Raw genomic sequence first — 21,171 nt, 5'->3', positions numbered from 1 at the left:
AAAATCTGAAGCTTTGGGTGAAATTTAGCGTCTATGCGTTCATTTCGCTGTCATACTCCGGTCCAGGAGGCGGCAGTAATGCTCCATACGCTTCGATATACCCGCCGCCAAAACGCTCATTTCACAGAAACAATATTTTTCTTTTCGGAAGAAGATCCCGACAAAGCGGCCCTGCTTCTTTTCAGCTTAAAAAAATAAAACATAGTCGAAAATCTGAAAACCGACGATGTACGCTCGGACAAATACCAGCAGCACACATGGAGACTTCCAAGATAGAAACGGGGTGAACTATGTTACATCGACAGAGTCTTTCGGCCACTGCTCTCAATTGTTCTGGAAAAAGGACCCCAACGACTCCGGAGTAAGAAAGCCAGCAGCTGCCATCACTGTTAGCTAGCGACCATGGGTAGAAATAGCTGCACCAAATAACTAGTGGAACGACAATTTTACAGCTAAGCATTTAGCGCAGCCTCTCTGTTACACGTGGTTTTTGGTTGAGTGTCTGTGGGTGAGCTGAAGCTGCAGGCTGTGTCACAGAGCAGCTTCGTTAGCATTCGGCTAACGTCATGCTGAGCGGTTTCCGGCCTAGTTTGACTCATAGCTGCAGAGCTAAGTAGCTAATAACTCGTTCCTTTTGAATTTCGTTTCTGTTACAACTCCACAAACGGTTTGGCGAAATTGGACGTTTATGTCCACGCATGCTGTCATTGCTGTCTTGGAAAGAGAAACGCCAAGTGACTACCTGCTAGGAAAATAATGATGGAGCAGCTAAGCACCGCGGTTAAGCTAACTTCTCACAACACTGTCTCAGTCAAAGCCGAGTACGCTTAGCCAGCAGCAGTCTTTGCACGTTATGACAAGACTGGAAAAACAGTTTAAATGTGTAGACTTCTACACGTTAACCTGTCTTTGGCTTAAGACCAAACACAAGCGTGCATTTCTGGGCAGTGGAACTAGTTTTACATGTATCAGGCCTACAATATTGTTAGCGAGCAGCGCAAAGTAAACACGGCTGGGCTACCTCGCAGGAAACGGGAGCGGAAGACGCCCCGCGGAGGACTGCACTTCATTCAGTCTCCGACAGATTATCAGCGACCACAACCACACTTTAATCTTTAGAATCGAAACATAATAGTCTGTGGGACGGCCTGCGGGGGTATGAACCGTTGAGTTCACTGTAGCTCCCATAGCGTCCCGTAGCTTTTAGGTCCAAGGCATCTGTTGTGATTTGTGACTTGTGGAAGTCGTTCTGCGGTGTGTCACTCTATATTCCTTCCCTCTCTCCCTTAGTGTCCAACAGTGTAAAGTGGACACACCAGCATGATATTTGTCTCACAGTGTATACTCTTCCACAGAAGCTCCTTAGGAGTTGATATGTAAAAAAACAATAAAACGCTTGCTGGTGTGTTGTCACGTAGCATCTCAAACATGTAGTGCCAAATATGGAAGTTTAATGTTTACATTTCTGTGTTTGTCCTGATGTTTTAGTCACTCTGGGGGTGAGAAAGCAAGTTGTCACACAAGCAGACAGTTCTGGTGTTCATCTCAGACTCTTACAACTAACGTAGTGATTTTTTTTGGGATGCACTAGCTGTAAGAATGATCATAGTGATACTGAGCATTAAAATCATCATTTTGCTGCTGTAATGTGTGCGGGTTTCTTTTTCTTTAATTACCCCCTTTGTGGCAGGGGGCAAGGAAAACTTGATGTGGCACAACAGATAAACAGAGACTCCCATTGATAGATGACATCTTATTTAGGGATACACATTAGAGGCTGATATTAGGCCTGTGTGTTTGAATTGTCAAAGCATCACAAGCGTTGATTTATCTCATTACTCCATTCTGCTCTATGCTTGGTGTCAGTCTAATGAATGACCTGAGGATTTTGAGTTGTTAGTGTCTCCACAGAATCTCTGTGTCTGTTTGGTTCTAATGTTTCTAGGCCCACAGTGTAGTTCTACATGTGGTACTGCAGTAGTTTTTCAGAATTTACTCTCAACATACTGATTGAACTTATGTGAAGATACATACGTGTGAAAGAGTAAAATTATATGTATTAAATACATAATAAGAGTCGTTAGCTGTCATTTAATGCAAATATAATTAGATGTTTAAGTTTAATACATAGTAATAAATATTTAAGAAGGGCTGTACCCGTTATTTGAAGTGTTTAGATGTTCCCACTAGGTACTGAAGCTATGTCAGATCTGGGCTCTGATTGGCTGGAATTGTGTTCCTAGCAATTTTCTTGTGTAAAGCTTTGTCTCAGAACTGTCTGTCATCCCAGATATCCACATATCACACCAGGCAGCTGCATGTGCAGGTTTGTCAGGTGTTTCAAGTGGTCAGAAAGAGAGAGGAGGTCAGTGCTGAATTAAATATCAAGAATATCTAGTGCTATGAACAAGTGTTTAACCCCTTGAGGATTTAATTTTTTGCATGATGAATTCACTTAAGGGAAGAAAACCTCGCCCTGTATAAGAAAGTAATTCAGTCAGTGGTTGCGCCTTGGTAGCAGTGACTGCAATCAAGTGTTTGCACTTATCGATGAGTCTTCTGTGTCGCTGTTGAGGAATTTTTGCTCATTCTTCTTTAATGTATGAATGTAGTTAGTGTTAACATTTCCTTTAACGTTTCCGTCACAGCCAAGTTCAACGATCAGCTGGTGCGATCAGCTTCCTTCATCCTCAGCAGCCCTCTCCACCTCCAGCCTCTCTTCAGCATCGCTCTCCAGCTCCAGCCTTTCCTCAGCGTCGCTCTCCAGCTCCAGGCTCTCTATGGAGTCCCAAGCACCAGCACCGGCGCCGCCACCAGCAACAACAGTGTCAGACGACATGGAATCAGACGAGAGGCCGTACGTCTGCGACCTGTGCAGCTGCGCCTACAAACACGCCAGCTCCCTGCTGAACCACAAACTCACCCACAAGACCGGAGACTTCAGGTTGGGACGCGAGGCTTGTTTGCGTAAATGCATGAAACGTTCTACTCCTTTCCTTGTTACTAATGTTCACGCCATTTTCAACTCCAAAACTCAGGTGCGACTTTTGCAGTAAGCCCTACACCAACTACATGTCCTTGCGCAACCACATGCGAATCCACGGTCAGAAGCGCTACATGTGCGACCTGTGTGGGAAGGCCTTTCGCCTGGCCCGGTACCTCCGTAACCATCAGAGGATCCACGACGATGGGCCCAACCGCTTTGACTGTCCCTCCTGCTGCAAGAGCTACAGAACCATGTTAGAGCTGGCTCAGCATCGCTGCAGCGCTGCTGTGTCCAACCAGGTAGGTCTGTGACGAGACGGTTGCTGTTTCTGATGATAGCGTGGGCTTAACTGCTGTGACTAACACTGTAGTTCTCCCGAAGCCGTTTTTTGTGTTGTATTTGAAAGAAATGTAAAATGCAGCTGCGTTTAAATGTGACTTGTTTTGCTACAAAAACACATCCCACTGATGAGTGTGTCTATTCTACAGCGTGATCTAAAAGAAAAAGGATCAGTGTTTTCCTGAAACACCTGGGTATCGTAGTTGTTAAACTTTACTCACAGGAGGAAATGTAGTTCGTTAGGGATTATTTTCAGTGGTAAAGTAATTACACAATTAGAGCAATATAGAGTATCATTAAAGGGAAGTCTGCTTTCTCTTTTTTCCTAGCATGAATTAATGAATACACAGACTGGTTACAAATTGACCCTTTGACCCTTGTGTTGATGTGTTGTGGGAGTTGTGCATTTTGGGTCCATTTGTCCTCTTAACTATAAGGCAGCGGTCCCCAACCTTTTTCGGACCACAGACCAGTTTATGTCTGACAATATTTTCAGGAACCGGCCTTTAAGGTGTCGTGGATAAATACAACAAAATAAAACCAGTACCAAAAAAGAAGAAGATTTATTCATAATACACGGGAAAAGACCCAGGGAACCGAGTTAACGATATAAACTATAACAAAATAACGATAAAAACGATAAAAAAAAACCCTGAAAACCATACATTTCCCACTCGAGCCTCAACTCATGCGGCCTGGTACCAAACGAATTATGGACCGGTACCGGTCCATGACCCGGGGGTTGGGGACCGCTGCTATAAGGGACACTACACATCAATACAAAGCTGTTCTGTGTGATCACCTTCATGATAAAATGCTATACCATCATCAGAAAAACTAACAGTTATTACAGCTTACCTTTTAGTTGGTCCTAAAAGTAAGCTGTATAAGAGTGAAGAAGCCAGACCCTGCTAGCTCAATGCACTGATGTAATGTGAGCTCCATGTAAGCCAACCTTATTGTATCTGCTGGGTCCTCTGTTACAAACTCCCAGCTTTACTATGCACATAAAATACACATTAGTAAACCAACTGTTCCCAGTAACTAGTTTGTGGAATAACATCACACTCATTAGCTAACCTTAGTGTCGTGCTTCACGTCATCAATTAAAAGACTCAAATGATGAAGCAGTGGCTGGGAGATCCTGACTTGTAGCTTTGGTATGCTGTAGCTTACACTTTGCTAACAAAGCTAGCATCTTTTTTTAATAAAACATAAAGAATAATATGAAAGATCATTTATATCATTTTCTTTCTGTTACCTGGCATTACCCCTTACTCCCCTTACGTTCAAGTAGCTATAGAGCTCGATAGAGATGCTCCTGAACAGACAAAAACACACTTGATGTCTAATCAAACACAACGTATGTTATGTTGTTCTTCACTCATGTTACAGCTGTTAACCTTTAACATTAGGGATGCACTCATTTAAAGCTACTGACACTTTATCTGTTGTGTCACACAAGTTTTGCATTGGGTGAATATTTGAAGTGAAGAGTAATGAAGACTTTAATTTTTCAGAAAATGTGTTATGTTTTTTCTTGTAAAGACGTTTCCTTGATTTTGCTGGAACAGAGGTGGAGGTCAATAATATATATATATATAATATATGTATGTATATGTATATTAGTGGGAACACTGGCATGTATGGATGTTGATGTGTATGGCTAGGACTTTTTCTATACTGAAGTGTGTGTGCATGTAATACAGTGTAGTTTGTACTGTGTTTTCCTTCCTCTCTCCACTGACCTGCTTGGGAGAATGTTTATCCAGTCTTCCTGTAGTGGAAGTGTGCCGCGGCACTAGGGTTAGACTAGGGTTAGGCTGAGATTAGGGAAAGGCTCAGGGCTCAGATGACAGAGAATGAATACATTTCAGCTGATTTTCCTAACAAGTACAGTAATCCAAACTTATATGTGTGTGTCTGTGTGTGTCTGTGTGTGCATGGGGTTGGTTCATAAGAACCGATTCAACTGCCCGTCCTGCTTTAAGAGCTACCGAACCATGCTGGACCTGGCCCAGCACCGCTGCAGCGCCGCGGCCAAAAACCAGGTTGGTGTGAGCGTGAGTGAGCATGTGTGTGAATGTGGCGTGCGAGGCAGAATCGGCAGTTTCAGGGAGAACCAGCGCATACGGGCATTTTAGACGTGATGGCCAGGATCAAATTCCTGATGCAGCCTGCCTCTGATGCACGCGCAGCTCTTTAGTATAAAAACCATCACAATGTTCTTTTTAGGACCTTTTTTCCTGGCGCTGTCTTCACAGACTGTATACTCGACACTTTTGGATTCCATATTTGGAGCTTGCTGTTGACTATAACATCTAAAATCTCATAACAGAAATATTTGAGTCTTTTTTTTCCTAACACTTGACTGCTGATATTTGAGATGGAGTGCGAGGTGGGCAAAGTGGATAACTTCAGCTAGTACTAGCATCAATGTTCGAACTCTCAAACTAAACCTTAGTCATGGGACACGTCTCAATCCAACTTCAATCAAAAGTAGAGACGGTGACCAGCAGGCACAGCCTTATGGGTTCTACTTTTTTCCACTTATTTTGGCGTGCAGGTGTGTAACAATACTTCTTTGACCATATTTAAGTAGCAAACCTTTTGACCTTTTTGTGGAGCTGTGAGATCAGAGGTAACTGAAAAAACAGCACAAGTATGGAAAAGTAAAGACTACTGCAGTCATCTTCTTTAAAAAAACAAAACAAACCAGCAAAAATGAGATCCAGTGCAAACCCTGCCAGGGAGAACTAACACATCCACAAGTCTACCCCAGCTTTGCACAGCTGTTTGATGAATGGTGAATATTGAGCAGCATCTCTGCTTGAAGTGTGCATTGCTTTTAGGGATGCAGTGACGTATCAGCAGATTATAACAAGCATCGGCCGGTATCAGTCCTGGAAACCGCAGAAAAGAAAGAAGCAAATTAAGGAAACAAAAAAAATATCGATACCAAAAGAGGCCATGAGCTAAATTATTATTTTAAACAACTTCTAATTTTGCTGTTCTCAGACCTGTGGTTTATTTACTTTGGTCTGAATCAGTTGATATGTTTGTGTACTTGTAGTGTTTTCCCACGGTTTGGTTTCTTTTCATTCACAGAAAACAGCAGGCGAACCAAAATGTGTCACTACAAACCACATCAGGATGTTCAGTCTGCCAGATATGTCTGAGGTCTGTGCAGACACAAGTAAAAACAGGAAGCTGGTGTTGAATTGTGGACTAGCGGATAGCTCCTAATTTACTTAATGGGCATTATTTAAGGCAAAAGTGTACTGGGCATCTGCTGCATCCAACTACCATAACTAGTAGTTGGGTTGAGGTTGGATCATGTTTTCACCATCAAGGTAACTGTTCCAGAGTTTGTTGGAACAGGGCTGAGACCAGCTACTCCAAAGGTCCACACCTGGAAGTATAACTGTCTTTTTGCACAAATAAATAGCATCAAAGTCAAACACTGTTCAGACTTTGGTTTCATGGACTAAATCTGAGAGTTTGTGAAAACACCCTATCAGTGCATTGATCTCTAGTGCTCTGCAGCTTGTAATGCATTGATTACACGTGTGGTTTTCCTGCTGTGGAAGGCTGTATTTTGAATATTTTGTATGTAGCCCAAACTGTTATTTAGCGCCGGCTACATTAAGCTTTCAGACAAGCTCAGTCATGTCGATTTAAATTTCTGTTACTGATTAGAAAATCAGCAGCTCAGGAAACATCTGGCTGTTAAAGCTGAAGACAGCTGCTGGAGCAGCGGACGTCAGCGGGCTGAAGTCACACAGCTTTGTTCCTGACTGGCTCACCTTTATCAGCTGGGCTAAATTCAGTGCAGCAGTTACTTTGTTTGTACTTACTGTTGCCATGGCAGCACAATATAGAATCCCAATGCTACATTTTAATATCTCATTATTAAAAACACATTAGTGTCTGTATTTCTAAATACTCAAACATACTTTAATACTGCCCGAGTCTCATGCATTCGCATTTGTTTTCACTTCCATGTCACTGCTCTGTTTAACAGTAGACAAAAGTAAATATGAGAGATATCCACAAAGATGAGAAGGTTGTAAAACAGACAAAAAAAATCAACCAACCACAAATTCCCATAAAATACCTCGTTTTGTTAGAGGTGTGAGGAGGCAAAGGTATGGGTGAGAGGTATTTATGTGCTGCTCAGGGAAAACGTCAGAGAGCATGTTAGGTTTAAATTAATGTCAGCAGAAATCCTGACGCTGTCGGGGTTGGAGGACGGCACGATGAGACGACGGTGTCTTCCGTGATTAAATGACAGAGACGAGATTGGAGTCGACTGTCCCGTTTTAGGAGCGGCAACCTTAATAGAAATTCTGGATTTCTGTTTGAGTGTGTGCGTGTGTGTGCGCGCGTGTATATGTTTGTGCGTGCGTGGGTGTGTGTGTAACTTTACCACTTCATCTTCATCATATTAATAGGTTTAGACAGGGCAGTGAAAGGTGTGAGATAGATGTGGAAGAATCAGGTCTGAACAGCACAAGAGGTTTGAGACAAACCTCGACAGTAACATCACATTCATCTGTCACCTCTTCTGTTTAACAGCGTGTCTAACGACAGGTACGATCACCCTTTCTTGTGTCTTTCTCTCCTACCCTCGCTTCCATCCAGTCCGGCGGTCGTCGCTCCAACTTCTCAGCTACACCTCGTCGCCAGCAGCAACAACAGCAACAGCAGCAGAATAATGCTAACTCCATGATGCAACCGCATGGCGGACATGGCCAGCCCGAACCTCTCCCCTCTCACTGCGTCTCACCAATGTCCCAAGGAGGGCAGGGTGGGGGCGTGGCTAGTCAGCCTGTGCCTGACCCCCACCAGGTAATGTCAGGAGGAGCTCTGGTGAGCGATTGTTTCTTCGTAGCTCTGTTGTTGTCGGAGTTTACGTCGAGCTTTCTTTGTGTCTCAGCAGGGCCGTCCCAGCTCAGTGTCCTCTCAGGGCAGCCAGCAGAACATGAGGAGCTCGTCCTCCAATAAACACGTCTCCTCGTCCAGTGCTACCCCGTCCTCCTCCTACTCCCTTCTTCAGCCCCTGGTGCCTGAGGTAAAGGAGATGAGCTCAGGATACACTAGGCTGAGCGCCAACCCCATGGTATGAGAGAGCACCGCCACACACTCGCTGTTTGCTTTCTGCTGGCTGCCTTTCCTCTATCTTACCTAATAACACCAGGAGAGAGAGACTAGTGCTATAATGCTCTCTCTACCAGGAGCTTCTCCTCACAGGTCTTTCTCACTCTTGACAAAGTTGCAGAGAAACATTTTCTGTTGCTATTGGGAAACAGTTTCATCTCTAAGAGACAGAAATGAGTTTCTGTTATGATAAAGGTGGCAAGTTCGTGGCTTCCTCTTTGCAAAGTGAAGCAGACCAGCAGAGTGGCGAGTCTGTCCGCACAACGCCAAATTAGTGCCAGTTAACTGTACGTGTCATTTACAGCTGTGTAAGCCGAACTGCGCACAGCTACCACTGAGCCAGACTTCAAGATGCTCCCCTTCAGTGTCCACTCTCTGTGAAGTGCTCACACTGTGAAAGTTCTGTAGCGGCGAATCCGTGACCCACGCTGGATCTTAAAGCGCTGTCCGAAGAGAAGAACTGTAGGCTTTTAGAGTTTATTACTGGGTAGCAGGAAGAAGTTCTCATCGTGCCAACGATGATTGAGTCCCATGTTAGAACGCTCAACTTCAGAAATGAAATGAACAAGTTTACAGCATGGTACAAAAATGATTTGGGCGTCTGTGAATAGCTTCCCCCTTCATAACTGTACAGGGTGTGATTTAGAGATGACCTTTAGCTGACCCTCTGCTCAACGTGGTCACGTGTATCTTAGGTTAGGATGTAAATTTCTAAGCTTTCTAATTTAAGGAAAATTATTAAAAGAATCCAGGTAGTTTCACAGTCTGTAACCTTACGAATCTAGTGTATTATTATACTACATGTTAGTGTTAACTTGGTCTTTACAGTAATGCTGTAACAATACAGCAGTAAAGGGCTTCAGTCATTGCTTGGTTGTAAACAGTAAAGCCAGTTTAGTGCTGATCTTCTTCCATGACCTTTGTAGTCAGCTGATAAGCCCATCTGAGCAGCAGTCCTGGCTTTAATTTAAACCTTAATCATTGTATTGAATCAAGTACCGACATTCCATAAGAAGGATGTTTATAACTAACGGCCTGCAATTATGGTAGAAATTTCATTTTTCAATTAGTCAGCCAGCAAAGAAAACAGGCTAAAATGTGGCTGCTAAGGTGATCCTTTGTCGTGGGCTGTGACCTGTGGATCTTCACTGGCGGTATGAGGCTCTCTAACGTTAGTAACCTGGGGCTGTGCCTTCTGCTCTTTCACACCAGTCACCCTGTGAGCTTGTGTTGCACGTCTCCATGTTGTATTTTAGGCTTTACACCATCACATACTGAAACATATTTATGAACTTCTCTCTGACATCCATGTTCATACAGCAGTCCAAAACTAAGTTTAAAAAAGTTGGACATCTGCAACATAGATCTGTTGCAAACACTTCTAAAAACCCTGGAGGAACATGTTCCGGGTCAGACGGACGGGACCTGTGAATAAAAGGCAGAAAAATCAGTGTAAAAACACAGAAAACCTTTTAAAAGCAGTGCAGTACTACATCTGCTCTGTCAGCTGCTCAGCGGTGCTGCGTTAGTGGCTAAAAGTTCAAGTTTAAGCCCCACTGAGCAGCAGCTCAGAATTTTTAAAAGAAGAAATAAAAACTGTCTTGTGTTAAATGTAAACAGTGCATGATTAAATGACATTAAAGAGAACAAATCCTCTTACACCCTTGTTCCAGAGAAAACCAGTGTTTCTTAGCTGATGATAAAGAACCAGTGGCTCTATTAATAAATGTGCTTGCTTCCATAAGGCTCCTCTTGTAAATGAACACAGAAAAGTTCTTTATGTCTCAGAATTAATAATCATCCAGTTAACTTTACAGTCAAATTTAAAGGTTTTCCTTCTATGGAGTAGTTTATGATTAAAAGAATAAATGCCTAGTATGCCTAGTTCTTCTAAACAAGGCATACAAATACGATTGGAGTATTTAAAATATATTTATGCTGCTATAATTTGTCATATTATCTAAAGAAATGAGAAAACTTGCTGAAGACTGTAGGATTTGAACCCAGAGCCTTCTTCTAACCACCATTCCACTTTGGTGCCATTATTTTATTAGACTGTCCAGGCTTAGTCTTTCATAGAGTGGTCGAGTGTTTCAACACGCTGTTTATAAAAACATCAACAGGACTGACTGTGAAGTTTATTTAACACTGGCTCTTGTTCTAGTACCACCTGTAAGAGTGTTCATGAAGTAAAGCAGTGAAATAACCAAAGATTTTTCAATGGTAAACTAAAATAAAGTCAGTGTGGAAACTAACAAAAACTAGAAACACTGTCGACCAAAAACTAAACTCTAGTCATTAAATCAGGAAACATTGCCCGTTTCCTTCTGTGTAGCGCGTCCACTCGTGCACATTCCCACAGCAAGTCAAAAATGGAGTTAACTCTCGGTATGAGTTACTGTGCCCTGATGGTTTAATTCCACTTGAGTAAGAAGGGATGATATATATCACAGCAGTCAGGTGTTGTGTTGCAGCTTTTGCACCGCCATTGCTTTTTGTGTTTTGTGCCCTTGCAGTGGCTTTTTCCACTGCTCATGCATCGCTGTGACTTTTTCCTTTTGCCTTCTCCTCGTCCATCCACTACATTATTCATGACTGTCGTTTTATTTTATCCACCGACTCTTTATCTGCACCGCTGACACAGTTCTTTGTCTCTCCACCTCCCTCTCCAGCCGAAGCACCAGGACACTTTCTCTCTGCCCCCCCAGCGACCCCTCACCACCATCAACCCCATCGGCCACTCTCTTCATCCGAACGGAGCGCCCACACTCAAGCCCTCCCCCGTGCCACGCACCATCCAGGCCATGCCCTGGGAACAGCGCTCCCTCTACAACCAATGAGACACCTGGGGAACCAACACCTCCCTGTTCGCGTCACATCTATGACCACACACCCTCCTTCTCCACCCCGACCCTCTCAGATCCAGCGTCAAGGACGGACGACTGCCGGACGCCTGCCTTTTCCTTCAGTCCTCCTCTGGAACGTTGTTTGGGATTGGGGGAGGGCACCGTTGAGAACTAGTTGAGATTGATTACTGAGTAGTTAGGTTTAAAACGATGTGTTGCCTTGACCCTCATGTATGATCTATGCCATGTACTGGATATAAGTTAAAATGTCTGTCTCCTAATCTGTCCTCACTAAGAATTTATCTCCCTCGTCCTCCTCTACCACCCTAGTTATGAAATATTTATCCTTCCCATTATGAGTAGTGTCTCCCCACCACCTTTTCCGTATGTTAAATGAAGCCTATTTTTATTAAGAGTGTGTTCCAAACCCATGAATGATAATGGATTCCTGGCGCCAAGTTGTAAAAATAATTGTTAAAGGTTTTTAACATAACATCATTTTATTTTATTTTTTCGTCCAATGAGGTTTCTGGAAAAAGTAAGGACGGGGGAAACATGAACAGTTTCTTTGTATTTTTTTTTTTTCACCCGCCCCTCGGACGAGCTCCAGAACGAACATTGTGTATATTGTGCGTTAGGAGGTGTAATGAATTCCGTTCTCTCAGCAAGGACCACAAAAGAAACATTTCTGCAAAAAAACCCATCTCTCCCTGTTCCTGCCCGCTCGGCTCAGGTGTGCTGTGGAGACTGAAGCCACCGAACAAGGACAGTCGGGGCGCTGTTCTTTTAACACACAACTGAAAGCTCACGTTTTTTCTAAACTTGCGTCTGACTGGTGGTTTGTGGTTATTGTAGTTTTAATAATATGTTGGCTGGGAATCAAATCTAGAAGATACAGAGCGAGTCTCCATCCCTTTTGTTCCAAACTGACTGTTACGAGGTTTGTTCCTTTCACTTTGAAGCATTTGAAGAAGTGCTGTATAATTATCACTGTCTCACTTCCACCCCTCTACCGAGAGCTGTGTCTGCTGTAAAGATGTGACATTGCCACCCCCTCCCACCACCACTCGCTCACGCCATCACCAGTGACTTAGCGGTCGCACCGGGCCTGGCTCCCACACACCTCCAGCTCCTGTAGGGAAAAATCAAACACACACAAGACACCGCCTGACTCTCACTACTCCCAGGGTTTAGTTAAAGCCTAGATTTCAGTAAGCAGCCAATCACCTCTGGCCAAGTTAATAAGAATTTAGTCCAATCTGACAGTGAAAGACTGGCTCCAGTATGTAGTTCTGTTAGATTATCTCTCGCTAACATGGTGTTCATTGAAATACCCACAGTTCTACTGACATTGTATTTTCTCTTTTTAAAGTTGTTTCTATTTTTATTCATATGTTTTCATTGTTGCTTTCTCTATCCTTGTAAAGTGTCTTTGAGTATTTAGAAAAGTGCTATACAAATAAAATGTTTTATTATTATCACCATCAGTGCTGCTCTTCTCACAGAGAGGACATAGATGTAAATATTTGACTTGGAAGTAGAATTTCTGCTTTGCTCAACGGCAGGTGTTGAGAGATCACAATCACACCAGTCACGCTCAACTTTACAGAGTCTAAAAGTTGCCTGAAGTTTTGGAAAGTATTAAATTCTGTGTGACAGAAATGCCAACCCCTGCTGAAGATTGTGATGCAGCTACAATTGCAGAATAAGTAAGTTTTCATCGCATCTTTTCGTCGTTATCATCATAGTCCACACATGAGCAAAATGGGACCCGAGGAATCAGACCTGTGATGTAAATGAGGTAGTTGTAATATGCTGCTGTTTAACATCAGTCCAGTCTGCTGTGTTTTCTTAGTGACCTATGCAGGGGTGTGTATATTTGCAAGACGTGGGTTAATTTAAATGATTATGTAGCATTTAGGTGGATTTTTATGTTTGAAATATTCAGAGGTTAAACCTGTGCTCTTTGTAATGCCCAGCAGAGGACTGTTATTCTAATTCTAAAGCCCTCCGTGGAAAAACGGCATTTCATTTCTCTCGTTCTGTGACCTCCGCAAACTTTTAATGGTGGGTTTATGGATTTGGCGTGTTTATTTTCTGAATTTTGGGGGAGAAAAGGAGAGCAAAGCAAACAAATGTGTAGCTCTTTTTGTCACATCTGTTTGCTCATCACATCACTGTCTGAAATGCACCCAAAGCACTGATTTATATTTTAATTCAAATAAAAGTGAACTTTTTGAATGAATGGCTGATCAGATGAAGATGCCTGGTCTTCTGCATGGACATGGTCACATGACAAATGGTCTTCAGGTAAGTGTCTGTAGTTTAACAGTTAAGCCACAAAGGTTTTCCCACAAAGACTTTTTGACTTTGCCAGAAAGTCCTTATGCTAAATCTATGAATTTTCATATAACAGTTTAATACTCCAAGTCATTCTTGTCCAAATTCATACTAGGATTTGATTTCAAATACATCCAGGTGATAACCTTTTCTTCCCAGATGAATGTGAAAACAAACGGCACAGTGCAGCTTGAATGTTAGTCTGATAAGTATAAGAAAATATCATTGAATGGTGCTTCAAACCTTATGTTTGCCTCATATGAAGTAATGGGCACTTTAGGATGTTTGCATTTAGTTTTTGTGGGTAAAAGCTGTCTCTCTAACGTTAGCATGTATTATCTTAAAGGTTCCAGTCAGTCAGGACTGAAGCCACGTGATAAGAGACCGCTGTACTGGGATGGAAGGACGTTACGTTACTTGGAGGAATTTGTATTTTTTTAATATACTGAATTCTAAAAACAAAGGGGGCAGGCAGATTATTTAAATGGAGAGTAATTAAATGCATTGGTCGTGAAAGTAGGCTAAAGTTGTACAACAAGGACGTGGGGTTTACACTGCAGCGACATCTTTTAATCGAATAATCACAATCATTAACGTGATCAACCGGAAAACCGGGAAGCCTTACGGTAAGAGATGAGATATTTATGAGGGGAATGATTTGGTTTATTATGTCAGTCTAAAGTCTGCAGGTGTCGTCACTTTAAGTCTGATCTGTCCATATAGTGTATGAGCCTGCGTGCACATGCCGGGAACGCGCATTGTATTCCATCTGATGGAGAAGTGAATGAGCCGGTCGCGCGTCCTTGTCGGACCTCCGGTAGCCTGTGAACTTTCCCGCCGCGCGACACTCCGGCGCGGCTGGCAGTGAATTAATTTCCACTCATCAGTGGATGGAGCGTTTGCTCCATATGGACGCTGGTCACTGATGAAAAATCGTTTGCCGTTTCGATGACCAGGCTCGGATTTTTCAGCGTGTGCGGGCCTCGGTGGATCCGACTCCCGTGTATAAACGGATCCAAATTGTCCCCTTTTCACTTGACTCACCTACAGACCGGTGTGCCATACCTGACCCCGACACCCAGTGATGTGCGAACCAGGGCGTGTAATATTAGCAGCTGTGTTGGTGCGTTAAACGACTCAAAAACGTGTTTTTCTTTGTTTGTTTAATACAAAATCGAAATATGCGTTGAATATGAGTGGGTTGTTACAAATTAAATTGTATAAATTTTATAAAATAATATTATTTAATGCGTGATAATAATCTAGATAATATTTTCTATAAGTTATCCATTTAATAACGAAGAAACATGACCGCCGAAAAGGGCCGTTTAGAAAAATGAAAAAGTCAAAAGCCATTATTTAAATATGTTTTACGAAGAAAAAAGTTTTTTTAAGTACTTTGTTTCGGGCAAACAATTACGTTTCTGCGTTACTTGGTTGAGACTGTTGCGTCTCGACAGGCCTCCCGGCTGAAGGCCTCGACTTCCTCTTTCAGGCCTAACGACACAGTGCAGCGACCTGAGTCAGCCGCTTGGTGGCGGTAATGGGTCGGAGAAGAGGACAGAAGCCGCATGCAGCAAATTTACTGTGGGCTGTTTTACTTTGCAACCTCTAATCACAAGCAGAACACAAAGCTTATGTCATTTTAGGCTTCATTGCCAAGATTTAAATGCGGCAGTGTGAGATCTAAAAAATAAAATGTTCGTACAGCATATGAGGCGGGAAGATTCTTGTCTAAAGGATTTGAAAGGATAAAAAGGAAGTTGACTTAAGAATAACAGTTTTAGAGAGTACATAGTTCCGCCTACATCCTTGTCCTGCTTTTACTTCTGACTTCTAAATCTTGATGCTACTTCACGCTAATTGTAAACACAACATTTCCAAACAACAGCCCACTGCAAGGAGTTTACGGCTCAATAAAAACGCCCATTTCCGTTCATGAAATTGTTCTTATTACGTTATACCGCCTCGTTTTCAGTGGACAGGATAATCCAGTCGTCATGGCTGTTTTGTTTCTTCAAATCAGCGGGTTCTTCAGAGTAGACCCCCCCTCACTCCATTTTGTGTGCTTGCTCACAGGTCTCGCCCCCGGGTCTTCTTGTTGTCCACCGCGTGAGGGATATTAGACTATTATTCTGATCGAGGTCGTAGCCGGTGAGTCCGATACACAAACAGTTAAATTCCCTGCTTCTTCTTCTTCTTCTTTTAATTCGGTCATCCAATCCTGTCCGACCATAGTGACAACACGCTGTTTGCTGTAGGATCCGAGACGCACGAGGGCTCCGCATCTTAAATGAAATAGATTGACATTTCCCCCTCTGTTTAACCTATTTCACATGAACTAAAATCTAACCAGCCATTTAAATGTCTCTTTTTATTTGACCAAAGGCAGTTAGTTGATTGGAGCTGCATCTGGACACAAACGATGCTTTTCATCGTGCTAATTCACACGGAGCTGTGATTCGTGATCAATGCTTTCATCTCATTTCACGTAGAAATTCGTTTTCCCGTTTGAGTTCGTTTTTGTCCCGAGAACATTGGAAAAGGCTCCAGTGAAGTGCTCTCAGGCGACGTCCTGTTTACTCATGAATTCACACGGCTTCCCATTCAGCTTTAACGAAGTTAGTTAAGTTGCATTAACTTTGGGGTTTGATGCGCGTCTCTGTACAATCTTTTCCCGGCTGCTGTGTGGAAACTTTGTTTGACTCTGCAGCTCTGTAAAGCTCACTCTGCTGTACAAATACAATACTTCACATCGCTTATAGCAGCTGAACACTTCCCAGGAAAAAGCCGCCGAGTAACAAGAAAAACTTTACCACAGTTTCATCATCAGACATCAGTGAGACATGCACATGGTGCAGATGTGTTTCAGCTCCGGTGTGCACGCACATGTCTGTACTTTCCTTCATTCCACAACGAAATAGTCTTTATTCAGTCCCCCGTGCACAGATAATAGAGTGTTTGCTGCAAATCTTGCTTTGACATATACAGAACATCTTCAGTCATTTCACTTATTATTTCCGTAAAGTTTCAAATACACTTGCATACGCTTGTATGTACGCATACATGTTTATGTCCTTCACAGCTTGTTTGCAGCCCTCTATAAAATCAGTTGCATATTACCACATAATTATACATGCGTTTGTTTTTCCTTGAAACGAAGAAACAGGATTTCACTCGAACACAAAGGATTTGTCATCATCCCGATGATGATGCTTCTCTTAGTGGCAGACAGCACATCCTGTTTCCATGTCGACACAGGAAGTGAGAGGAAGCGTCATAAGATATTTCATTTGGTTTTAAAATCCTAAACATGTTTGAAAGTTAACATTTGACCTCCAAAAACGGAAGCAAACACTGACAGCCTGCTATTGTGAGAATTTCAAAATATTATTTCAGTATCGCTGAATATTGAAATATTAATTTTCAGGTTTTTTGCACAATTTGAGCAGATAAAAACATTTTGTTTTTTTTCATAATCAAGTCTGCCATGTTTGACAAAAACCAGAAGCATCAGATTGACAGCAACGCCACGCTACAAATCAAACATTGTAGAAATGAATCCTGAGACTGAACTATAAATGATCTGTATGACACACACACACACACACACATTAAAAAGGGTTTGTGGAGTAAATATTGACCAAAAAGCTTCAAATTTATCCTTTTTCTAAATACTAGTTAGTAAATGAAAACATGTATTCGGGCTCATTTTATTCAACATGAGCATAAAGTTGTCCCAACTTTTTTGTGGAACTTTGACTTGGTTGCAATAAGCTCGGGTTGGTAGTTTTTCTTTGACCGTTTTATTGTTGTATCTTTCCAATAAGACCTGTTCTCCAACCTTTTTACACTGACCAGTGAGCAAAGAGAAAATACAATAAAAAGCTAAACAAATGTCCTTGTTCCTCCAGGAATGTGGTTTGATAACTCCACCCTGCCGGAAAAAGGGAAAACAGCTTTTTTTTAAATATGAAAAATGTACAAAATCTTGTAGATTTTTTTTTAATTAGGTAAATCCACAGATACAGCAAAAATTTAAATAGTTGGATGTCAAAACATGGACGAGGCCTTCACCACTGAATGATACTGTAAAAACAAAGCAGACAAAGAAAACATGAATTTTCTTCCAGATCTACGACGTGAAACATTCTTAAATAAGTCGATGACAGGAAAAACTTCAAACTGTTTTTTCCACAGTACACGGGGATCTCTTCAAAACACGAGGAGACATTCAGGACAGTTTCCTCCTTTGTGTTTTATTTGTAGCTTTCAACAACTTTTACTTTTTGTTTGTGTGACTGCAAACGGAGGAGTCACATATGTATCAAATCTACAGCAATACTAAGGAAGTAAAAATGTTCCTGCGGTCATTCTTACTTAAAAATGATCAAATTAAAACAAGAAGTGAGGTTATAAATGACACTTTCTCCTTCTTTCCCACTGAAAATGTTGCACATTTTATACATTTTCCATGAGTTCCCCTGAAGCCTTTTTCACATTCCTGTCACGTTTCATCGAACATGTTTTTAAAAACATGCAGACTCTACTCTGCTTGAGTACTTTTCATTACTTACATTTCTACCTACTGTTTTTTTAAAATAGAAAAAACCAACATAGCAAAGATGGTAGAAATATATACAGCTGATTTGTTTGTCTCTTTTCTCCCCCAGTGCTTGTGGTAAAACTTGAAGGAAACAATACTGGCAGAAGGATGTTTCCTGCAGGTCCATTTAGCAGCCGATGAGGAGCTTTGGGTCATGATGGGTGCCCAGTCGTCATCGCGTCCTTTCAAAATATCCTTTTTGTCTGATCGCTTCTGCGGCTGCTGCGGAAAAAAGAAAACACCAGAGCAGGTCTTCATAGAAGCAGTGGAAAGTAACTATGTACTCAACTTTAGTGCTAAGGATTTAAAAAAGTGTACTTTTCCCCATTTTCATTTCCGTGAGTGCTTTAGTTACTCTGGAGTTTCATATTAAACGTCCAACATCTGAATGCTTGTTTCATTTTCTCATTTCTAATTTTCTGATATTATAAAGCCTTCGAACCAGAATAGATCAGTCAGAAACAAATATTTAAAGGAGCAAACATTTGTTTCTGGACCGGATTACAGAGGTGTTGGCAGGTGGCGGAGGCACATCTGTAATGAAACAACTGCCTCTTGGCTCACATCTGTATCGCTTTCACTACACTGAAGAAATCTGTGCTGTTTAAGCACGTGAAGCAGATAATACACTCCACTGTGTGCACACAAACAGTGCAGAGTGTGAATGCTGGTGCGTCCACATTTACATATTAAGACTCTTCGCTGTCCAGCAGGTCACATGACTACACTGTAATAACAGCAACGAGGCCAGAGGTCAGAGCAGCTGGAAAGTAAGTCTGAGGTCATAATTATGAAAAGGCAACACGGGGAAGAAGCAATGGGGAGAAATGCTGAGATGAACAGGACTAACGTACAGGCTGTGCACACTGATGGTGGACCTCATTAATCCAGCAGCAGCACACCCTCTATCGGCTGTGCGTGTGCAGCAGATAGCATGGAGATCATCTGCAAAGATGTGTTTTGAACTGCAGACAGGAAGAGCTGTGACACATGACTGACATGCATGTTTGCTCTGTGCTAACCCAGAGAGAGAGAGGGCACTAAGAAGGAAGTGGTGGAAGAAGCCTAACTGAAACTCTTCAAACGTGACATAAACAAAATGACTATTATACAGTTTGAATGAAAGATGGGAGTGCTGTCTTTACATTTAATAGCAAAAATGTTACGTATCTGATATTTGGAAACTGGCAAGCAGAGGGCCCGAGCTTTACGAAGAGCATATTTAGCTGACTTTGTAGAGAAAACGGGAATCTGCGGTCAAACTCTGTTGCTCATTTCTGAAAAAAGGCAAATAAATAAATAAAAGCTCAGACCTCATTATTTGATTTTGAACAAGGTCTCCTCTCTTTTCCTGCCTGAGCAAACTCATCATTACAGTAATGAGGACTGTTCCTCTCAGCTTGTTGTTTATTTGTCTTTTTGTTTTTTACGTTTTCTCCACAAAGATGCTGAAGTAACACGAGATGTTTCCTACCTGCAGGCTCTGCAAGGAGGAGCACTGGGCCTAAAACGGGCACAAAGCAGAAGGCGAGAGGTCCGACTTTTCTTCTTAAAGGTTTTGGGCATAAATGCCCTCGCAGCCTCTCAGAACAGTGACTGTGTATTTTGTTTTTTTAAGTGATTTTGCAGCAAACTGAAGCCTTGGTGCAGTATCAGAGGTTTGTGTGTGTTCACTAATAACCATGTTCTTACTTCTTGCCTTATTCTGACAGCATCATACTTAAAAAACACTCATTAAAGGGCTGCTCTGGCTGCTCCTCAGGCTTCCATGAAAACACTGAGACAACAACATGTTACTGCATCTCTGACAAACACTTTACCTGCAGCCTTTAGGCCCGTGCACATTTGTTAGGCTGGGATTGTTTAGCTGACTGATGCACAGGTTTTCCCCTGTAGCTCAGTGGCACAGAGTGGGCTTTTATAGACACACACACACTGATGGTTTTGATTTTTAACAGCGAGCAGATTACAATAATTCCTATTTTCACCTCACACTTAAAGCGTTGCAATTAATGTAATTAGAGATCTAAACTTTCAGTTCAAAGTGGAACGAGGTTCCTGCGATGGTTCAGCTCTGACTGGAATTCGTCTTTTGCCGGCTGCTGACGATCAGGGATACACAGCAGCTAACTGAACTTCCACTGGAATGTGGCTGTTTCATACAGACAGGCTGTTTCTGAAATGTGTCTTCACAAAGTTAGTTCCAAAAATCAAACATCATCATTTGTCCATCCAGGTGATTTTAAAGAACAACTGTATCACCTGCAATGCAGTGATCTCACATTACAAGTGTGGCAGGAAATAAATGAGAGATTTACTCATTCACATTTCCTCAGGCTGTTCCCCTCCTCCTGCAGTTCCTCTGTTGCATTTGACCTCCGCCCATCAACCCTTCTGCCTCCAACACACACACACACACACACACACACACACACACACACACACACACACACACACACACACACACACACACACACACACACACACGGAAGAGTAACTGCAGACAGGATCTTGTGATACAGTTTTTAGAAAGTTTCAGAGTACAAAGGAAGGCATTTGTTGATTTGCAGGAGGAATCTGGTGGTTAGCAGTGAAGTTCATCAACTTAATTACTCTGCATTTTCATTTAGATGGTTCAGCTCCAGGTAAGCACAGGAGGACACTGTTACAGTTTTCATGGAAAACTGAATACAGGGGACATACGCTCTGAGACGGCTGAGAGTTATCTAGACAGCGTAACAACCCCACACACACTAAAAAAAAGTAGTTTAACATTTTAACTCTGACACAACGGAAAGTTGGATTTTAGAGGTGTGACTTCATAAAAACAACGCTCACCTCGTCAGCCAAACAAACAATTCTGTTTAAAAAAAAATTATGTCCATAAAGCATAA

At 42.1% G+C, this 21,171-nt stretch overlaps 1 protein-coding gene across 4 annotated transcripts; it reads left to right on the top strand.

The window, feature by feature from the left end:
- Window positions 1-136: 136 nt before the first annotated feature.
- Window positions 137-12,812, top strand: LOC134625820 (zinc finger protein 646-like). Of its 4 annotated transcripts, none has more exons than XM_063471132.1 (7): window positions 137-361; window positions 2,649-2,944; window positions 3,039-3,285; window positions 5,287-5,376; window positions 7,970-8,176; window positions 8,268-8,447; window positions 11,158-12,812. In XM_063471132.1, exons 1-7 carry the CDS (start codon window positions 227-229, stop codon window positions 11,323-11,325), a joined length of 1,323 nt encoding a protein of 440 aa, XP_063327202.1. In that variant the 5' UTR covers window positions 137-226; the 3' UTR covers window positions 11,326-12,812. The 4 variants fall into 4 exon arrangements, with proteins under 4 accessions (XP_063327202.1, XP_063327203.1, XP_063327201.1 ...); XM_063471133.1 differs by having other exon boundaries at window positions 8,265-8,399; XM_063471131.1 differs by having other exon boundaries at window positions 8,265-8,447.
- Window positions 12,813-21,171: the final 8,359 nt, after the last annotated feature.

This window comes from Pelmatolapia mariae, linkage group LG4 (assembly GCF_036321145.2).
Source record: "Pelmatolapia mariae isolate MD_Pm_ZW linkage group LG4, Pm_UMD_F_2, whole genome shotgun sequence".
In the NCBI taxonomy this organism is placed as follows: domain Eukaryota; kingdom Metazoa; phylum Chordata; class Actinopteri; order Cichliformes; family Cichlidae; genus Pelmatolapia; species Pelmatolapia mariae.
Note: the sequence above shows the minus strand (reverse complement) of the source record. Positions and strands in the feature narration are given on the sequence as shown.

Excerpts from the sequence above, each read along its gene's own strand:
- LOC134625820 (XM_063471131.1), top strand. The coding sequence starts at position 227 with ATGTACGCTCGGACAAATACCAGCAGCACACATGGAGACTTCCAAGAT. Across the intron at positions 2,945-3,038 it reads CACAAGACCGGAGACTTCAG|GTGCGACTTTTGCAGTAAGC; the intron begins GTTGGGACGCGA and ends TCCAAAACTCAG. Across the intron at positions 3,286-5,286 it reads GCGCTGCTGTGTCCAACCAG|AACCGATTCAACTGCCCGTC; the intron begins GTAGGTCTGTGA and ends TTGGTTCATAAG.